At 39.0% G+C, this 20,973-nt stretch overlaps 1 protein-coding gene across 1 annotated transcript; it reads left to right on the top strand.

The window, feature by feature from the left end:
* The first annotated feature begins 601 nt into the window (after window positions 1-601).
* REDIC1 (regulator of DNA class I crossover intermediates 1) lies at window positions 602-19,773 on the top strand. The gene is made up of 13 exons (XM_083820281.1): window positions 602-1,292; window positions 3,137-3,176; window positions 4,891-5,037; window positions 5,672-5,886; window positions 6,667-6,733; window positions 8,491-8,691; window positions 11,089-11,195; window positions 13,817-14,346; window positions 14,573-14,645; window positions 15,350-15,407; window positions 15,940-16,006; window positions 17,092-17,186; window positions 17,760-19,773. The coding sequence occupies exons 1-13, from the start codon at window positions 988-990 to the stop codon at window positions 18,378-18,380; spliced, it is 2,526 nt and encodes an 841-aa protein (XP_083676407.1). The 5' UTR covers window positions 602-987; the 3' UTR covers window positions 18,381-19,773.
* The last annotated feature ends 1,200 nt before the right edge of the window (window positions 19,774-20,973 follow it).

Here is a 20,973-nt window from a genome sequence, read left to right as displayed (position 1 = left end):
GTAGTGCTTTCCTTTAAATAGAGATTATGCTGTGGAAGAGTAAAAGTAAGGGTGGTACAGAAAATATCAATAGTATGTTAGAAAAACAAACATAAAAGGGATTTGATTATGTCACACCTGAAACTGCCTTTTAGAAATAGTATTAACAAATTAAATATTTACACTAGGTGAGAATACAAACAAAATAGAAAGGATTATTTCAAGTAATCAAATGAGTTTAATATTTCAGTGTCATCTGTCATAGTAGCTGTAGAGTTGTGCATACAGGCAAACACTACAGATGTATATTTTACACTGAAAATTTTAATGTAGTAGTGCTACAAGAAAAAAAAAAGCACATTAATCATAAATATCTGGGATATCACAACAAACAAAAAACATTCTGTCCAATAACTTTATTCAGTTTAATTGGCAATATGTTAAAGAAGTAGAAGACATTTTCATTTTTCTAATCTTATAGCCATGGGTTCTATAAACACTCTTATCAAAATTAAAAGAAAGAAAAGACTTGGGTCATATTTAATAGTAGGCTCCTTAAATCTCTCTGAGCACTCCACACATTGTTGTACCAATGGCTATCCAGCATTGACACCTCAAAAACGTTAGGCTGAAGATACCTCAGCAAAGGGACACCTTAGGAAAATATTTATATAAAATTGTAATGGTCGTTTTGTAAGTGGCAGCAAATTGCTTCAAGGACATGGGTGCATGCTAGTAGCAAATACTCACTGATTCCCCCATTGCCCCCAAAATACCTGAGGAAGGGCAGGGCGGTAAGAAGAGTGCTTACCTCTTGCCCTACAGATGATGCCAATTGTAGCTGTGGCACCACAAGCTAGGCCTGCAAGACAAAACATCAGCAGCTTTGTAACCCCCTCCAGCAGCTGTGAATTTGATGCACATGGTACGGTGAGAGGATTGTGACTCCCCCACAAAGGGGCAACAGTTTCTGTCAGCGGCCTGTATGGAAATGGAAGTGGTAGAGGAATGGGGTCCGTGGTAGAGGAATGGTGGCGGCAGCCAGAGCTCATCCCTGTCCTTCTCCTGCTGCTGCCTGTCCCTGTGGCACCCTCTCCCTCCTCTCCATTGGCACTGGGCAGCCTGAGAGCATGGAAAGCGGCCGCCCTGTTGCTGCCGGGCAGGAGGCCGCTGCCGGCGGGCCCTGCGCACCCAGGCGGGCGGCACACTGTCCCTGTGGGGGCCACGGCCTGCCCGCCCCATCCCCAGCACTGCGCAGAGCAGCCTCTTCTGCTTCCTCTGTGGCTGAAAATGAACTGGGTCGGTGGCAGCCGGTGAGTGAAATTTCAAGAGCTGCCAGAAATGGCTCCCTTTGGAGAAATGGAGCTCTGTGTTTCAGGCCCAGTGTCTCCTCAGAGACCCACAGGGCCATGGGGTGTGTGGCAGACCCTGTGCCCCCTCACAGATTGGGCATTTTTCAGAATCACTGAAATATTAAAATAATCACCAATAGACTGGTAACATTAAAAAACAAGTATATTCAGTTATTGAATAAATATTCAGTTTCATTGGGTGCCAAACCACCTGCCTATCTATTAGAAATTTAAACCCCACAGGTTTTGGCAGCATTTGAAAGTAGCTTTGCTAAACACCATTTTGTAGTCATCCTGACAGTATATGCAGAATCAAACTAAAATAAGGCTTTACGTATCTGGAACTCTTTCCAGAAAAATGAAGTTTCTGAAAGCTGCTGGGGCGGGTTGATCTTGGCTGGCCACCAGTGCCCACCACACGTTCCTCTCACTCGCCCTCCTCAGCTGGATGGGGGGAGAAAATCCAATGGAAAAAACTTGTGGGTTGAGATAACAGCAGTTTAAGGAAAGAAAAGGAAAGGCTGTATATGGAAGCAAAAGGAAAACTAATATTCTCTACTTCCCATCAGCAGACAATGTCCAGCCACTTCCTGGGGAGCAGGGCCTCAACACAAGTAGCAGTTGCTTTGGAAGACAAATGCCTTCATAACCAATGTCCCCTCACTCATCCTTTCTCAGACCTCTTATTGACACCATACGGCATGGTCAGTTTGGGTCAGCTGTCCCAGCTGTGTCCCCTCCCCACCTGTTGACCCCCTGAAGACTACAGTCTTTGGGTTGGAGGGACAGCCCCGGTGCGGGGCCAGCACCGCTCAGCAGTGGCCAAAACACTGGTTCGGCATTGATGCTGACCTTGCTACAGGTGCAGAGCACAGCACGGCATGTGCTGCGGGGAAGAAACTTAATTCCACCCCAGCCAGAGCCACTAGAGCTGCCTATGTGAGGCAGTTCATATATTTTGATGCACATATAATATACATATATGTTATGCACATGTTCAGAGTGGGTGTGTGTCCCTTCCAACTCAGGATACTCTATTCTGTGAGTGTTATATCTTCAGGCACAGTATGAAAAGAAAAACAAAAGAAAAAAGAATGTAATTCCAAGGAGATAGTCCATATTTCTAGCTCTCAAATAAAAGTGCTAATCTTATTGACACAAACACTGCAGCTGTATTCACCACGCTCACAATAGTGACCCAGAGCTCCTATTTTATGCAGTGTCCTGCAACCAATCAATTTAAAACTATGTTTAACAAGTGATATGTGTAGTTTAAGGTATAACTGTCTCCTATACAGCACAAACAACAGCAGCTCAATAAAACTTGTAGTAACAATCTTTTTTATTTATAATTTATTTTTATTGTGAACAAAATGTTCACAATATGCTGTAAAGTCCTGAAAGGTAGGAAGTTGTGCTGTGCTCCTTTGCTTTCTTTGCTGACGTGGTTTTGTAACTGTGTTGCAGCATGACGTAGGAAATTAGAAGAATTAAACATATTGATGTAGATTTCTTATAATGTTTTAAGAAATTAAGAATTGATGATTTCTTGCGTTATAGGTTAAATGCCTAAAAGCTTTTCCTCCTGAACGTTCAATATATTTGATTGCCTTTCCTGAGTAAACCAGGATCAGTCCAAGTGACTTCAACAGGGTTATATTGACTTTACTACCTGAAGGTTTGATCCATTGTAACAGAACAGAATAATTTGTGTCCAAGATTCTTAATAGCAGTGATGTGTAACTCAGGCCATGACTCAAGATTACACTTTTACAATTAAAAGAATAATTATTTGCATCTTTCAGGAGCAGAGTCATATTAAAGCAGGAAAGGAGAAAGCAAAAGGTAATGTAGTAAAAGGTAGCGTAACACTTGTAACGTGTTTGCCTGACTGTGCTTAGCTTTTAGAACAGAAATAATTTCCTAGGTTTACTACACTGAATTCCAGCAGGAAGAGGAGGGAGTAGGAGAAGGCATGAATGAATACATGAATGTGCCTAATTTAAGTTTTACTGAATTACTTCTGTTACTATATTTTGCTGGTATGTGCTGACACACAGGATTGTTTAAAGCCTCACAATGACGACCACATGGTCAGCTAGCCTAACACATATACACAGCACTTTTTTCTGGGCTACGTAAAAGAACGTTAGGTTCATTGATGTACTTTATTCTGGCACTCACAAAAGTAGGCCAACTTATTTGTATTTTGAATCTGAAAGTGCAATAATAGAATCAAATTTATGTATTTATACCTGGCTTAGCAGAAGACATTTCAAACAGGGAAGGGGAAGAAAACAGTACAAGAAGATAGTTATAACTGTAGTAGAAGAAGTCAGTTTTCTCCTCAGCAGCTGGGAAAAAAGAAAGAGAGAACATTATAAGGAAGCCCACCATCAAAGCTGGTACCATCCAATGCCCAGAGCAGATGGACTGGCATGTATAGGAGGAGGAATAACAGGCTGACGGTATGGAGCCAGTCTCTGAAATGAAAATCCTCCACCTAAGAGACAGTGGGAGCAACCAGCAGATCATTGCCTAGTCTCTTGAAGGCCTGTGAGTACTCAAAATACCTGTTTTCTCAGGGAGTCATTGGCCTAAGCTGCATCATGTACAGCTATGCAATTTGCTTCAGAGTAGGAGAGAAAACAGGAAAGGATCCAAGTAATTTAGTACTAAATTGTTGAACACAATGGTGTTTAGTACTAAATTAGTGAAACCAATGGTAAGTTTGTAATTACTGTTACACAATTAATAATAATTCAGTAATTTAGAGGTAATGGGACACAGAAGGAACATGGATAAATTTAAAGAGTATGGACTCCAAAACAATACGAATTTTGAAGATTTTGAAGTGGTTATTTGTACACAGAGATTGTGGGGTGATTATTAATATTCTTCTATGAAATGGAGATTTTCTTTCCTAAATGGCTATTAGTAGTATTCTAGGGTTATGCAGAATTATCTGCTTGATGTGTGGAAAGTGGTAGTCATAACTCTTTTTGTTTCTTGCAACAGAAGGCATTTCTGAAGTCCAAGCCATAGAGGTTTTTCTTCTTTTCTTTCTCTCTCTCTGTCACAAGACCTTATTTATTGCGTCAAGGAAGACAAGTTTAGAGAACAATACACTGTTTGTGTCAATATAGATGGCCACGTGTATGTAATCGTGCTGATTTATTTGCCCACTCATTTATAAGCTGCCTAAAAACCTCATGTTTATTTATTTTTTTAAAAGACTTTTTCTTTGCAGGATTTTGGTATGTCTTTTATTTTAAAGAAAACCTTTTAATGATCATAACAGAGGTTGAGGCATGAGTGTTTAAGGACTAAGTTTTTGTCATCAAGAGAACAGTGATTTATTTTGAATATGACTGAATTAAAATAGCAATCTTTTTCAAGTTAATAAAAATAAACTAAATTATAATAGACAGAGTGTGAATTTGGAGAAATTTAATCATTTGTTTTTATTATTAGGAATTATTTCAATATAATTATATATACTGCTAAAGTGTTATGAAGCTTCTGTCAAAACCTTGTTCTCTCTTTTAAAAAAAAAAAGGAATTCTTTGAAAAGAAGAAACTTAAATCAAAGATGAAGCTTCTGGAAACATCATCTCCTAAAAGTTCAGCGGTCAGTTTAGATCTTCTCAATCTATATGTTGTGAACCAAATATCAACCAAAAAAGACAGCACTGGTGAGTTTAGTGTAACAGTGTTCTGACCTCATACTTAACCCAATTAGTTATCCTTTATTATTACTGCTATTATTTCAGTTCTTCTTTTTCCATTGCATTATAACAAATCATATTTAAAAATAAATAAATAAAAAATTGAAATTATAAGTAAATATGAAAATAGTGACTGAATAAAAAATCAGGGCCAAATTCTATTCTCAGGAACCAAATAACCTTGGCTATACCTATTTCACCGTTAAAGCCTTGCACTCTGATGCACCTTCCTCATTCCATTCATTAATTTTACCCTATAACCATTTATTTTTCATTTTGTCATTAAAAGTGTCCATTTATATTCCACTGCCTTATTAATAACTTTTTTTTTTTTTAATTTGGAGTAGTCTGTCAGTTCTACCCAGAGTATCTTTCTTAAAATCTGTCATTAAGATTCTAAAAAAAATCCCTACAACTTGAGTCCTAACTCTTTTCCTCTGTGAAATATTCATGGACTAGACTGGGGAGCACTTGCTTCCCTATGCTCAGAAATATTAGGAGGTGACTGAGCAGGGCAAGAGAGCCTGTCCATACACCTCAATTGACCATAAATAATTTTATACTATGCTGCCATATAGAAGAGAGCTCTTACATTGCTAGTAATAAAGAAAGAAAGAAAAGAAAAAAAAAAAGGGCTTTAAATGGATGGCTTTCTCCAAGTCCAGCGCTGACATTATAAATGTTTTCATTACAGTGAACCTGAAGAAGCCAGTTCACATTGATATCACTGGAGACTTAAAAGCTCCTGTTAGAAGGTACAATCTAGAGCTTCCCAAGTCACCGCTGCATAAACAATATACAGCAAACTTAGACCTCATCCAGAACAGGTACTTGTATAAAACAGGCAGTAGTTAAGCTACAATGAAGTTCTGAAAAAGGTGTTTCATGATACACTTTCATCTGATTTCTGAAAAAATTAAAAGGAGTTACCATTGCAGTGCAGTGAAAAACAAACCTGATAAGGATCTATTTTTTGTGTATTTATTAACATGAATGGAAGGGTGTCACTTTGGAGGCAACTAGATAACTGGGAGAAGAGGTCTAGGCCAGTACTGTAGCACAGAATTACGAAGAGGCAGACTGATCTGAAACCGATCAATCTCCTGATTATTTGATCAACTGATCTCTTTTAGGCCTATGCTCATGCGTGTCCTGCCTTGAAAGGACTGAAAAAATGTATATTTGGGGTATTAAGTGAGCATAAATATAGTATTCTAAGACAAAGAAGTTTCGTGACGCCTTCTGACATTCCCGTGATATTCCTATTATGAGAGAATAAAGAAACATTTAAATTCAAAACATGAAGCTGAGAGATTTAAATATATATATATGTACGTCTTTACTCGTGTCAGATTGTTCATGCACTAAGTATATCTCACAGAGCAGACTATTCGAACAGCATCTTCCACTTACACCATTTTCCTATCCATTTCAGACACCCTTACGTGACTGATTCACAGACTTTATGGTCAAATCTGCTTAAAATCAAGCCCTTTGTAGACACCTGGAAAAATATTGTTGCATTTCTTTGAAATTAATACTCTAGTTAGGATGCTTTAATCTTACAAATCTCATATTTCATGGGCTGTTTTTATTAATTTTACAAGGTTACAAGAGCAAGTATTGGACAGCAGAAGGCACCATCTCTTAGAGAAGGGAAAATACCAGCATGATGTAAGTTTATTGTTTTCACTGATGTCAAGGTAAAAATATGTACTAATAACTGTATTTTTAAGTGATTTTTCAGTAATCAAATCTCATGAGTACTGAAACATGTGAAGGTTTCCTCCTTAAGGCTACATTAATATGTTATTTGCCAGTCATGTTTTATACTTTTTCCTTCTATTATCTTTCTTCTATTATTCTATTATTTTCTTTTATTCTCACATATATAATGAAAAGCTCAACTTGTTTTAGGCATTTTCCAAAATACTCAAGAATATCTATGCTCTAGCTAGTTGCAAAGGACAGAAATTATGGGAAAGTGACTGAGGCCAAGATTAGGTAAATTAAAAACAATATGCATAACGTGAATTGATGAAACGTGAAAAGTATATGCAGAAGTGAGTCTTTAAGAGAAACTTATGTACAAGTCTCAGTGGATACAATTGGGAAGTTCACACTCTCATTGAAGTTAAAGTGCATTTTCTATATCAAAAGCAGGATTTTTTAATGATACATTCCAATTCTGTGTAAAAAACAAAGAAAAAAGTTAGAAGATAGTTTAGATTACTCAAGCTTGCTTGATAATATAGCTCCACTGACTCCTGCTGCTTATATCAGAAACGATTCTGAGGAGAGAGCAATTAAAAAAAAAAAATAAAAATTAATCAGTATTGTTCCGTATCTTCTTTGCCTTTTCATGTTGCCAAACCATCTTTTGCTAGAGTGAGAAAGATAGATGTGTTCCTAGTTCCTTTTGAGAGGGGAAGACTTGCTTAGCAGGGGTGAAAATTTATCTGTCTAATGTGTTTCAACCAAGATCACCATGAGGTGCCACTACTTTTTTGGATATCACATTAAGTCAGCCTTCTCTTACTACCCTTTTTCCTCTGTTGCTTGAAGATATAGAGGCCATATTTCAAATTCAACATGGCCAGGAATAATGGGTCAAAATGACAGCTAAGTTTCTCCCCAGACACTGCCAGAATGAACAGATTTATATCATTTCATGAAAATGCACTGCATGATAATGCAGTGCACACACAAATTAATGTATGGATCAAAGAATAAAGGCCAAGTCCTGTATATTGCAAAGAACTGTTTTAAAAAGTTTTAAGAGGTAAAGTGTGTCCCGTTAAAATAATTATGATATATCTGCTTTATTAAGCAGAAAAAGGGGCTATAATATTCATAATTTAGCTTTCTAGAAACAGTCTGGTGGCACAAGGATTTTGTGCAGTTTATGTACAAAGCTTTTGCATTGCATTAGTTTCTTGTATTGTTTTCACTGAATAAACTGGATTACAGGCACTGCTTCCATGTAGCTGTGGTTGCAGAAACATTCAGTGATTTTTTTCTTCAAATTTCTCCAGTGCTCTGATGTGCTTGAGATAGCATTGTTGGTCTCACAACATGCTGGAGTTTTCTTCATAGTGGAGTAAAATAATTTAAATTTTCTACTTAAGAATCAATTCAACAGATCATTTAGCTAAAGCTAAAAATGTATTTATACCCATCTCCCCTCAGGATAACATTTGTGTGTATACTTCAACTTCAGTATGTACTGAAGTGTTTTCCTGAAATAAACCCTTACTACTTTATGTTTTTAATGAAAAAATCGTATCAGAATACATGATTTTTTTTTCCTGTGAAAGTGGTATATGTGGAAAGAGATGTAAAAGATATAGAAAGGTTTGATCTTTTTGAACTTTATGCTTAGATCAAAATAGTCTTAGATAAATTAAATCTCTTTGCTATCTTTTATCTAGTTACCACAAGTAACACAACTACCTTATGCTGACTCTAGTATGGAACGTGAAGACAACATAGCAACAGCTTTTAGCACCTGTCCATTGTCCCCTTCTGTTTTTTGGTCCTCTAACTATGCACAGTTTTCAGAAGAAAATTTCAATACAAACCTGATGGGCAACCCTTGGGAAGAGACCTATGAAGATAAGCAGCAAAACCAGGTTTGATTAATATTTTTCTTCTCCTCAGAATTATTTTTAACTAAATTTCATTTATTTGGGGTATAGAATTAGTGTAATGTTGAAGCTAATAACAAACAACAACATTTCTTGTAGGCTAGTGGCAATGATTATTCTGTGTATACAAATATATTTCTTTTAGTGGTGTGAAACAGCCTCAGTTTGAGCCTGTATTTGCTGAACTCTCAGTATGGCTGATATCTGCAGGAAGGAAGTTAGCCACATACTGCGGCTGTCTTTTGTTTCTGGTTTGTAAAATTGCTTAAAGAAAACTGAAGTACACTACAGTTATAAATACAGCTTTCTTGAATGTACAGTTAGTATAAAAGGGTGTCGTATGATCCCAGGTGATAACCGTGGCCTAAGGAAACAAGAACTTCTATAGCTCTGTCATCAGCAAAAGGAAACCAAAGAAAATGCTGTCCACTGCTAAACAGAATCGATGACCTACTGACAAAGGACACGGAAAAGCCTGAGGCAATAGAGACCTACTTTGCTTCAGTCTTTTCTGGCAAGGTCTGCTCTCTGGCATGTTTTCAAGCCCAGGTTTGGGGAGAGACATACAAAACAGCAGTGAAGCAACAGGTTAAGGAATCCTGAGTAAACTGGACACAAACAAATGCATGGGACTGGACAAGGTGCATCCAATACTAAGGGAGTTGGCTGACATCACTGCAGGGCAGATGCTCATCATCTTTGAAAGACTGTGGTGATCAGGACAGCTTCTCAGCAGCAAAAAATACAAAAAAGCTATGCCCATATGCAAAGAAGACAAGCATGATCCAGGGAAGTTCTAGATCTTCAGCTCACCTGTTACAGAACCAGACCTCCTGGAGGTCATTCAAAGTTGCATGAAGAACAAGAAGGTGACTGAGAACAGTCAGCATACATTTCCCATGGCCATGCTGTGCCTGACAAATCTGATTAACTTCTGTGATGAAATGACTCGCTCTGTGGATAAGGGTCAGCAGTGAATATTATTTACCTTGACTTTAGGAAGGCTTTTGACAAAGTTTACCTTGTGGGATCCTTGTAGCAAAAGTGGGGAGGAATCAACCAGAGGAGTGGATGATAAGTTGGGTAAAAAACTGGCTGTACCATCATGCTCAAAATAATTGCAAAGACAATTATTTTATGTCTAGTTGGCAACTGGCAGGGATGCCCAGGATTTAATAACAAGTCTGATATATTTTCATCAGCAATTTGGATAATGGGACAGAATGCACCCTCAGCATCTCAGCAGGTTCATAAATGACACCAAATTGACAGAGTGGTCATTACAGTTGGAGGGCTGCTGCTCAGAGGGATCTTGACTTGCAGAAGTCCAAAAGAAACCTCATAAAGTTCAACACAGATAAACAGAACATCCTGCACCTCAGAAGGAATAACTCCACACATCTGTGTAGGTGGGAGACTGACTGAGTAGGCAGCAGCTTCGCAGAGAAAGACCTGAGAGTGCCAGTGGTTAACAAGTTGTACACAAGTCAGCAATGCACCCATGTAGCAATAAAGGCCAACTACATAAAAGGCTGTAGTAGAAAGAGCATATACAACTGTCAAAGGCAAGTGATTGTTCCCCTCTGAAAAGCATGTGTTAGAAGGCATCTGAAATATTGTGTCCACTCTGGGCACTCTTAGCCCAAGAGAGAGATCAAACTGGAGGAAGACCAACGGAGGGTCACAAAAATTGCTAGTGGATTGGAGCTTATGATAGACATGGAGAGACTGAGCAAAGAGGGTTTGTATAGCTTGGGAAAGAGAAAGCTATAAGGGGATGAGGTAGGGAATCAGACTCTGTCTTCCAGAATCTAAATAGAGTTACAGACAGGACAGAGTAAGAGGTGCACAGTGAAATGACAAGAAATAAAAGTCACAAGTTTAAACGATGGAAATTCTGCTTGTATAGTAAAAAGTGTTGTCACAAAAGTAGCTAAACACCAAAATAGGTCATCTAAGGAGGCTGTGGAGTCTCAGTCCTGAACAATCCTGAGCAATCTGGACTAGCCTTGAAGCTGGCCCTGCTTTGAGCAGGAGGTTGGATTAGATACCTCTTGAGATCCCTTCCACACAACAGCATTCTGTGATTCTGTGACCTTCGGTGGAATGTCAGCTCTTTCCAGTCTATCCAGCTTGTCGATATTAAGGGAGCATGGAATGCTTAAAAGGGCATTTTGCATGCTAGCAGTGACATGTGAGTACAGAAAAGTATGAATTGTATGGAACTCATTGGGCTGTAGTGTTTTAGCCTTTACTGTAAAGATAAAAAGAAGTAAAAACAGTTGGAAATCATGTATACTGTTTGCAAACCCAACTTTAAAGTTTAAAACACTATAACTATTCTATAAATTCAGGGTTTGACAGTTTTGATCATTTTCTCAGCCAGGAATTATTTCGGATCAAGACCCTTGGCTTTCAAAACAGCCAAGCCAGTGTATTTTAAGAAAGTCTGATACAGTGCCTCTGGAGCTGTTCAAGCCAGTGCACAGGTAGGCAGTGATTTGATATTAGAGAGAGCAAAAATCCCAGTAAAGTAAGTAAGGGCAATACCTGCAACTTATTGTTACTTGATTTTTCACAGATTTGTAGTGCTTTTGAAATAGAAATTAAAATTAAATGAGAAGACTGAACATACAAAGCTGTTTAAATTTGCAGAGAGGCAGCAAACTGTGATTTTGGTAGGTTCTTGGAACCATGGTCTGTTTTTTGCAATGTTGCAAACAGAATGGTATTTCTCAATTCATCCACAAGCATGGATTCACTGACAGGCCAAGGGGAGGGTCACTGCTGCCACTCTCATTAGTTCTGGGCACTGTTGCAAGCACTTTTCTGATGACCTTGATGTTGTAGCAATTGAGCAACTTCTCCACCTCCATTGTTTATATTTGGGATTCCAGGAGCAAAAACATTTATTCTCCTTCTCTTTTATATGTGATTCTACTATCTATAGCTTTTTTTTTTTTTTTTTTTTTTTTTTTTTTAGAATTGATTCAAGAATACTTTCATGAGAAATGCACTTTGTTTCTAAAAGAACAGGCAGAAACCTAGGATTGCTTTCTCTTTGCATTTGCTGATTAAAAATCTTTTAATCACAGAGGGTTTAGGGCCAGAGTCATTTGTACTGAACAGCATTTCACTGAACAGTTTCTTTCTAGGTGTTATTTCCTTATATCTAGGGATCTTACAGGGCTAACTTTCCTTTATTCTTTCTATTCTGTTAGTCTGTTGTCTGTGAAAGTTCATGTCAGTCTCTGGAGAGAGCCATAAAAAGACCATACACTATTCTGCAGTTCCTGAAGTACCTGCACTCTGTTTGCCTGGGGGGTCAAAGCACTGGGTAGCCCACTGACCACGATACCTTGATGGACACAGCAGCCTCCAGTCTTAGCCAACATAACTTTCTCACTTTTCCTAGCTCCTCCTAGCTTTCTGCAGCAAAATTTAAAGTTAGGATAATGCTCACCTTGCTGTATATCTTCGTGACTTCCTGATGAATACCTTGATGTTAAAGCCCTACATAATCTTATCTTGCCTACGTCTCCCTTTTCATTTCTCCACAGGCCATCAGGTCTGCACTCCCCTTAGTCATGGCACCTCTCACAGTCCTCCACCCACTCATGGCTCACTGACAATGTGAAATCTCCTTTCCGACAGCTCTTCAGCTCCATTTCTGTGTGCTTTCCTTGTTTTGTTTTCACTCATTATATCCATAAATTCTTTTACCTTAGTAGCTGTCAACTCTCCTGGGAAGGACGTATCTTTCACAGGATGTGAAAAGCATAAACTTGTACAATCATTTAACATAACTGTAGCATACTGATGATGGAATCGATGTGCATACATCTGAGAGCTGTGACCCCTCAAGTTCATTAAATATTAACTAAAAATTGTAGGTGTCTTGTAAAAATAAGTCTTTCACTCTGAGTAGTGCTTAGCCATTTCCTCATCTATTATCTTTTACTTAGTATTACAAAATGTTCAGCTGGAATTGCTCCACAAAAAGTTTTTACCTTCCTCAGTGGTATCCAACTTTCTCTAGATACAAACCATATTATATTTAGTCTTTTAAAACTGATGCATGGGTACTTTCTCCCTTAAGTTCTCTAGGATCTTTTTCCAGTTCCAAGTATTTTCTGATCAAGACATTACAGATTTTTTTTAAAAAGTTTTTACTTTACCACATTTCAATTTTCAAGTTCCACTGATAGCATTGTCTTTTTATTATTATTTTTGTTTTATTTTAATAAAAGGCATGTTTTGAATGTCCGTGGCCATTTCTGCTAATTCTCTGCATATATAAATCTCTTAACTCTTCCCTCAGATTTTCTGAAATGTCAGTCAAGAGATTAAACCTAGAAAGAAGTGGAAAATTTTAAATTAATATCCAAATAAGTCAAAGCGTGATAGCTTTTGCACTAATGATAAACATGATAGCATCCTTCAAAACCACTACTACCAGAAGTGGGGGAGGGAAGTATGGGCAAAACAAAATGTCTGACTGGCCTCCTGACTGTAGAGTAGAAAACCTCTGTGCTTCATTACGATTACTGACCTCAATTACAAAAAAAAAGTCATCTTGCTGAAGAGACCAGGAATTAAAAAAATGCTCAGATCTTGTAATGGGCTTTCAGTACAAGAGTGAACTGTAGCCCTGAAGAATAAACTTTTTATGAACTGAAGAAGCTGTCTACATCTTCTTTTTCTTCCTTTCTTTTTTTTTTTTCTTTTTTCTTCTTTCTTTTTTTTTTTTTTTTTTTTGTTACAGAGTGGACTTCTTTGGTCAGCTGAGTGGAGCAGCAGTGACATACTGTGGCTGATTTTATAAATCACAGTTATCACAATTTCCTACTCGAGGATATGCTCCATGTCTTGGCACATTTGGAGAAATCATGAAACAGAACTCTGTTTAAATCAGCCTTACTATAACGTGGAGATAAAATACAGGCACTCTTTCAGTGGAAATAACATACACTCAGGACAGAAGCAAGTGTGTTGAGAAGCAAAGTCTGATTTTTTTTTATCGAGTCGATCATTTGTAGTGTTAGCAGTTAGTATTTTGCTAATTTATATACTGAGCAAGCTGTGTTTTTTTAATTCCCTTCCCCCAAAGGCTGGACTATATGAATTCTGCCAGGAAAAATCCGGTGATAATGACCAGTAAAGAATTAGAAAACAGTGAAGGAATAAAAGAACCATTGTTTGGTGTCGTGAAAGAAACCACAGAACGGAAAGCTCCCCAACATGAAAGTGATTGTCCCTTTCTGGCACTGTTTGAAGATGAGAGCCAATCAATCCATAATAATTCTTCCACAAGACATTTTAATCCTTTTGTTAACCAAAGCAGTACTGCCAATTTTTTCATTGATCTTGAAGACAGAAATCAAATGACCAACAGAGATTATACGTACGATACTGGAGAGGCTCATCCTGCAATTAAAGCGCAAAACAAATCCATAGACAGACACCTGAAAGGCATTTTCACAGCTCCAGAACAGGTTTTGTGTAAAAATAACAATGCATCACTTGCAAGCTACCAGAAAGGCAGCTTTCATAAAACCCACCTGCAGGACTGTCATGAGGGACAGCACTACTTCGTGCCATCTGGAAACAAAGAAAAGCCTTCAATACTCGAAAAAAGTGGTGAGTGTCAGCATTTTAGGGACATAAGTTCTACGTTTTATTCTTCTTTTAGACACATTTTTTTTAAACAGAGGTGTGTCTGCTCTGGCCTAAAACACGTTATGAATCTTTGTGGTGCAGCAGTTTAATTTTAAATCAATTATTGTTAGAAATTGACAGAAGTAGATATTTTCAAACTGTATTTATGCTACTGCATTTTTAAAACAAGATTTACTTTTGATTTTAGAGACATTTGCTTATTATCGTGATCAGCAGATTAACTTAAAGGAGAATGTGCAGAACTATTCAATAAACAAAAGGTGAGTGCAGTAAAAATAGTCCATCTATTAACTAGTGACAACTGCAGACACCTTGCTGAATTGCAGAAACCCTGGCTAAGAGGACCTGAAGGCAAAATTCTAAACAATATTACTGAAGGCCTAGTCCAGTGAAAATAATAGTGAGTAATGTGAATAAACTTACGTGCATGTAAGCCCTTTGTACATCTGTCTGTAATAGCTAAAGAGGAAGATTCCCCGCAGTCAAACTGTTGTTGTGATTTTGTTCTCTAAAAGACCTTGTCTCCTTTCACTGACTACAAAGGAAATTAGTGTCTTCTCTGGGCCAAAGTTAACATGTATGAGTGCCCCACGTTTTTCATCAAGATAGTTTTGTCACAGACTGATGTATAACAAAGCAGTGCTGTCTTCAGTCAACTCATAATATAGTTTGTATTTCAACATAAGTGAAATTTGTTAAAAACAAACAAACAAACAAACAAAAAAAACAACCAACCAACCAACCAACCAACCACCAACAACAAAATAAAAACAATAGTTTCTTGGCGTTAAATCTCAGGTTCATAAATTAATTGAATTATCTCAGTAGTGGGAAACATTTCATGAGTACTGAAGACAAAACAAAAATTGCATGCAAAAAAGTCAGCAGTAGTGACTTTATTTCAGAAAGCAAGTAAAAGTACGGGGAAATCACTTATCAGAGAACTCATGTTTGCATCCCTCAGAGATGAGCCTGTGAAAGAAGCAGTCTGGAAACAGAATCAGCTCTTTGAATTTGAAGAGGTAACCTTTTAAATAATATTTTTTTTTGGTGTTACCTACTACTGAAGTGTTTGCACCATTTATTTGGGGTGAAGAAGGAATATCCACAACAGTTAGAAAATGAATTTAGCTTCTCTGAATTAACTTGGAATCTTCCTGTCCTTCATGCTTTATATGAGGAGTACAGAAATAACAGCTTCTGGTTAAGTGGTTCAGCTAGTCCTTCCAGGTCCATAATTCACATGGTTTGATTCACACCTAAGCTGATGCCTGAAATGCAGTATATAAATTACACTTTACCCTAAGGTCTGACTCTGTGGCAGGGTACAGAGGTTATATGCAGGATACTTCAGCATTATAGTGGAGCCCTATGCCATCACACATATAAAATCTCCTGTAGATATTTTGTCTGTAGAGGTCGCTCAGGTGCATATGGTATTGCTCAGGTTTTTTTGCAGTGAGTCCTTTATGTAATAGAGAAACAGAAAGTTCCTCACCTAACCTGAGGTGCTGAACCAGCTGAGCCCTCACTATTAATGCTTGTTTTCAAAAGTTTGCAACAGCACAAGAGGAAGAGTGTAAGTTGGGAGTGAGTTCAAACCTTCACAAGATGAAAAAAGGTTAGTAACATTTACATATTATTAAGTCAAAAATCAGATTTTTCTCTATATATGAGACTGAAACTTATTTTTAAAGCCAGGGAGAAGTGTTTTCATCTTTGTAGGATGTTACATTTGATGAGGGTTCCTATTTTTGATTGATGCAGCACAGTATAAAGACCATTTCCAGGTAACTACGTATTAGCTTTTCCTTGAAGAGAGAAATTCAGATGGTGTTCTTTCTGGTGAGTATTATCCACATATTTTTCATTGCCCCATATCCTCCAAATTTGTCCCCTAAACTGAAAAGACAGCTCTAAAAGTAGGGTTAGCTTCGAAATAAATAAATAAATCCATGAGAGAGGTCAGGTGTGTTAATCTGAACATCACAGCTCAAGTTTACAAACATCACCATTTTGTAACAGGGCCAAGTAAATGCCAGTCATTGTCTTTCTTTCTATTCCTGCAGATCTCCATTGGTAGGAAAAAAAAAATCTTGGACAAGTCTCTTATATTATTTAATATGTTCACAAAATGTTTCTTGTTTCATTTTACTGGTCTAGTCTTTACCAATCTTTATTGTCTGCCACCAGACTACGCAGTGCAGTTCAACATATGCACAGGGTGAGGGGAGTCAGCAGAGAGATCCCACACCCTTTTTGCTCCCGCAGTAGCTGCATGGGTCAGCCGTGCTGGCTGTATTTCCGAGCAGAAGACCTCCCAGGGGCCTCCAAGAGAAAAACCTGACCATAAGCCCACATAACTTATATGGTAGCCAATGTGTGCGGGGTTTTTGCTGCATTCAATCCCTTCCCCTGCTCTGCAGAACCCCTCCTCTTGGGTAGCACGACGCTGCTGCCAGTGCAGATTAGCAGCTTAGCGTTAGCTTTGGGACACCCGTCTCACACATTCTGCTGTGATATGCTGTCTTGAGAGAGGGAGAATTGACTCTTGCCATATCCCAGACTGACCTTGCTAGCACTTTATTCCTGAAACGGTATCTTAAAACTGCTTCAGAAGTAGCAGTTATGCTTAATTCTGCATTCTGTGCTTGGGAGTTGGATGTTTGGGGAATATTTGGTGAGTAACTTTTCCTTCTGTTTGAGCTCAAATTTCAGATGTGGAGTCACCGCTCAGCAGCCCCTCACCCAGCTACTCTCCAAGACAGACAGAAAGCTGTTTCAGCTCTAGTCCTGACACGGTGAGTGCTGCTCCCTGACGAGTTTACAGGGGTTCGTTTGAATGGTATCTGTATGCCTGCGCACATCTAAGGGTGGATGCAGCTGGAATCTTATTTATGGTTTTTGTTTTGTACAAGACAACTTCATATGTGAGCAAAACAAGAAATGATTACATGTAAATTTTCCTAAGTTTAACAGCCCTGTGGTCTGATCTCTTTACAATACCAGGCCTGGAATTACGATAACACAACTGTGGAAGGATGCTAAGCAAGCTTCTGCTCCCTTCCTTGGTGTGTGGCTGCCTTACTTTAAGTGCCAGTAAGGGAGGAGGATTTGACACTGTGTGTGTTTTCAGCCATTACTGAACACAAAAAGGCCACACTATATAAATAAAAAAATCTGCATGAGAGGAAAGATCCACCTTACCCACCTTCTTTCCAGCAAAGGCCAGGAGCATGTTCCTGCAGAAAGAACACAAAAATCCAACAGACAGTTCTGGCCTTTCAGTTTATTTCATAATTTAATTGTGAGTTGATTATTAACTTAGTTATTGAACTGTTTTAACAGTTATTCACACAATTCCGTTCATACAGTCTGAAGAGGAAGACACGGCCAAAAAGAAGTATGTGGACAAACGGTGTTTCCAGATAGGCGATGCCAACAACGCCTCAGGCTCAGCAAGCAAAGAGACCCCCAAGGCCTCTCACAGTGGATCTGGGCCTCTCCAGCACTGCAGGAGTTTGACCAGGGTGGAAGATAACTATCTTCAGCAGAAACGCGCTAGCTCACGTGCCACAGAGGAGGCAAATAAAGACCACGCTGCCCCAAGTGAGGGCAGCTCCTTACACCAAACCCGTAAAAAAGAGCACGTCCCTGACAGTCCAAGGCGTGATGGTTGGTCACAGACTGAGAGCTGTGCCCCAGCAGCAGGGAAGGCGGATGCTGCCACCCAGTGTGACACCGGGCGGGTGTGCAGCTGCGGGAGCTCCCTCCTCCCCGCCCGCAGCCCCGGGGGGCTCCCTCCTCCCGGCACCGCAGGCACCGCTGGAGGGCACAAAATGCCAGAGCATGAGGCGCCGCAGCCTGCAGGCACAGGCAGCGCGGCAGGGAAGGCAGCGTTTTCTTCTGAAGCCGAGTATCTGAGTTTGGCTGACAGAACAACTCTAGAGGTTCTGAACTACATCGATGTCATGAAGGAGAGAGAAAAGCAGTGACCAAATAGAACGGCATGCAAAGGATACAGAAATAGTACTTTCAAGTTTTGTCTTGTTCGCAGTAGGTTTAATTTAGTTCTCATATCTTGATTTTTCTAGCCTGGCTAGACAAAATAATGTTGCTGTTGCTTATCACTTGTTGTTGTTGCTTATCAGTTACTTACTTTGGATCTCCATCTACCTTCCCTAACTATGGATTTCTATAGATCTCCCAACTGTTAACAATGAATTTTACAATAGCTTATTAAACATAAACCTTAGGTACTAGATTTGCGTTCCCACCATATACCTGTAGGATTCTGTGGTTTGAGGATGAATTTGCTTCTCTGGAAGGTAGTAGAGGGATTTTACTTCACTTAAGACACATTTGACGTGACTCTTAGTTCAGAACTAGTCTGATTTTTATCCATTTTAACAGGCGAACTAGCCTTTGCCTTATGTTTGTACTAAACATTAAAATGAAAACATAAAAATGAAACAGAAAAGGCATATCTGCGCACATAAAATAAAAGGTACTTTTAAAGGAACTAATTTATTAATTTTTAACAAAACAAACAAACAACAACAACAAACCCAAATGCTTAAACTTCCTTCCACAGCAATCTATTGATTCATTCTCTGTTAATACTGTTAATACTGACTGTTAATATTGACTGTTAATACTGACAAATCTTTTATGTGTTTCTGCGTTTTGCCAGCAGGTTGAAAATATGGAATTATTTTTTTCCTTATTCCAGTATTCGTTTGAAGCTACAAATAACAAATAAAATTTCCTGATAATATTGTTTCTAGGTTATATTCTTTCCATTTAAAATGGTTCCTAGTAAAGATGGCTCACTGTGTTACTTCTGATTATATTTCTATACATCCTTACATAAATGTATGTAAGCTATGTTACAGGCTAGTGCTTACACACTGCAGGAGACTTGCTCGTATGAGGTTAATATGTTTTGTTTTATCCCTCGGAGCCAGCTGTTAGAAGATTCGGGGCCCTTATTTCCACCAGGTCAGTTTCTTTTATTTCTACATTTTGTAATGAAAGGTCTTGTGGATGTGGATGTGTATCATCCAGCACCGAAGAGATTCTTCGCCAGTCTTTGTCTCAGTTCTCATCATCAGACCAATGGCTGTGTTTTCTGCCGGTTTTTTTATTTGAAACTAAAAGGCGGCCTACATTGCTGAACAGTTTACGGGTTTATGTCTACGCCATGTTAAAAATAGCATCTCTCGGAAATGTCAGTGGACTTTTTTCTTCACTTTGAAGAAAATAGCATTGTCTTTTATATAGAAAAATTGCATACACAGGAAGTGGCTTCACAGCCGGACTTCTGAAATGTGAAACTATCATTTAGCCAATTCACCGCCCACTTCCTAAGGCTTGACATAAGCAGATTTTCTTTTTTAGGTTGCCTCAATTTATTGTCAAAGCAAGCTCCCTAGTCATTTCTTTAGCTGAAACTGCAATGATCATCTTCTTCACAGGGGGTATAATTTATCTGAATAATGCTCGTGATTTGCTGAAAGCTCAGCAGTTACCAGTATTTTGTGAGGCACAGTTGTTCACTCAGCGTTATGAAACTTGCTCAGACTGCGCCACACGAGGCTGTGATGGCTGGAATCAGGACATTTCCAAGGCAAGCACTGTCCCAGCTACAGCCCGTACACCACCTGGCTGAGAGCTCTCTGGTGGCTGTGCTTTGATGGTGCTGAAGTGACCCATCCCAACACAAACAGTCAGTAACGTGCAGTGGGAGAGATACTCATGATTTCTGCTAGAAAGGTACCATTGCTGGGGCTTTTGGGTTTTGTTTTGTCTTGCGGTGAGTGAAGCTACCCAAATTGAGGCAGATGTATCTGATCTGCAGAGCGAGGCAGATTCCCAGTCTGCTCTGGTGAACCTACTGGGCAAAGAGGGCAGGCCAGAACTGGGAGAAGAGGACTGGTAGCACCGCATGGCCCGGTGTAGGTGTTTCAAAGGAAGCAACACCTCCTTAGTAAGTTAGTTCTCACATCTCACACAGTTTAGGGCCTCTCACTGGCTGTGGCTTATTTTCTCCACTGCACTTAAGCCACTGTAGAGAAGCTTTTAAAATCTGCCAGCTCTCAGCCTGGATTGCACCATTTCCCAGCAAGGGCTGAAAATATGCAGCTTGGAGCCAGGCACAAATTTTCTGACTGCATGCAAGAGTTGCACATATCTCTCTAATATGATAATTCACCACTCGGGATATGTCAATCAAAGCAGACCATCGTGTTCCAAGGTCTTTGGATGAGAGCCTATAAAATCCAATTGCCTTGCAATTTTTACCTGTGATTACAAACCAACCGCAAGGCTAAAAACTATCTCTGTAGCGGTATGTGTGCTGGTGATGAAGATAAATAAAACAGCATGTTCTTTTTAGCCGCTGGAGAAGTATTTTAAAGTATTTATGTGACTCTTATTACATTAGAAGAGAACCATGCCTCCTCCTTATCTCAGCGTCAGTCTCCCACTGTGCTCAGGAGCTTTCTTTCACCTCTGATTTCTTGTGACTTTTTGGAAGAGCTGAGCTTGGTTTGGCAGGACTCTCCTCTGTCTGGAGCGGCAGCCTCC

The sequence above is a fragment of the Anser anser genome (genome assembly GCF_964211835.1).
Source record: "Anser anser genome assembly, chromosome: 1".
NCBI lineage: Eukaryota > Metazoa > Chordata > Aves > Anseriformes > Anatidae > Anser > Anser anser.
Note: the sequence above shows the minus strand (reverse complement) of the source record. Positions and strands in the feature narration are given on the sequence as shown.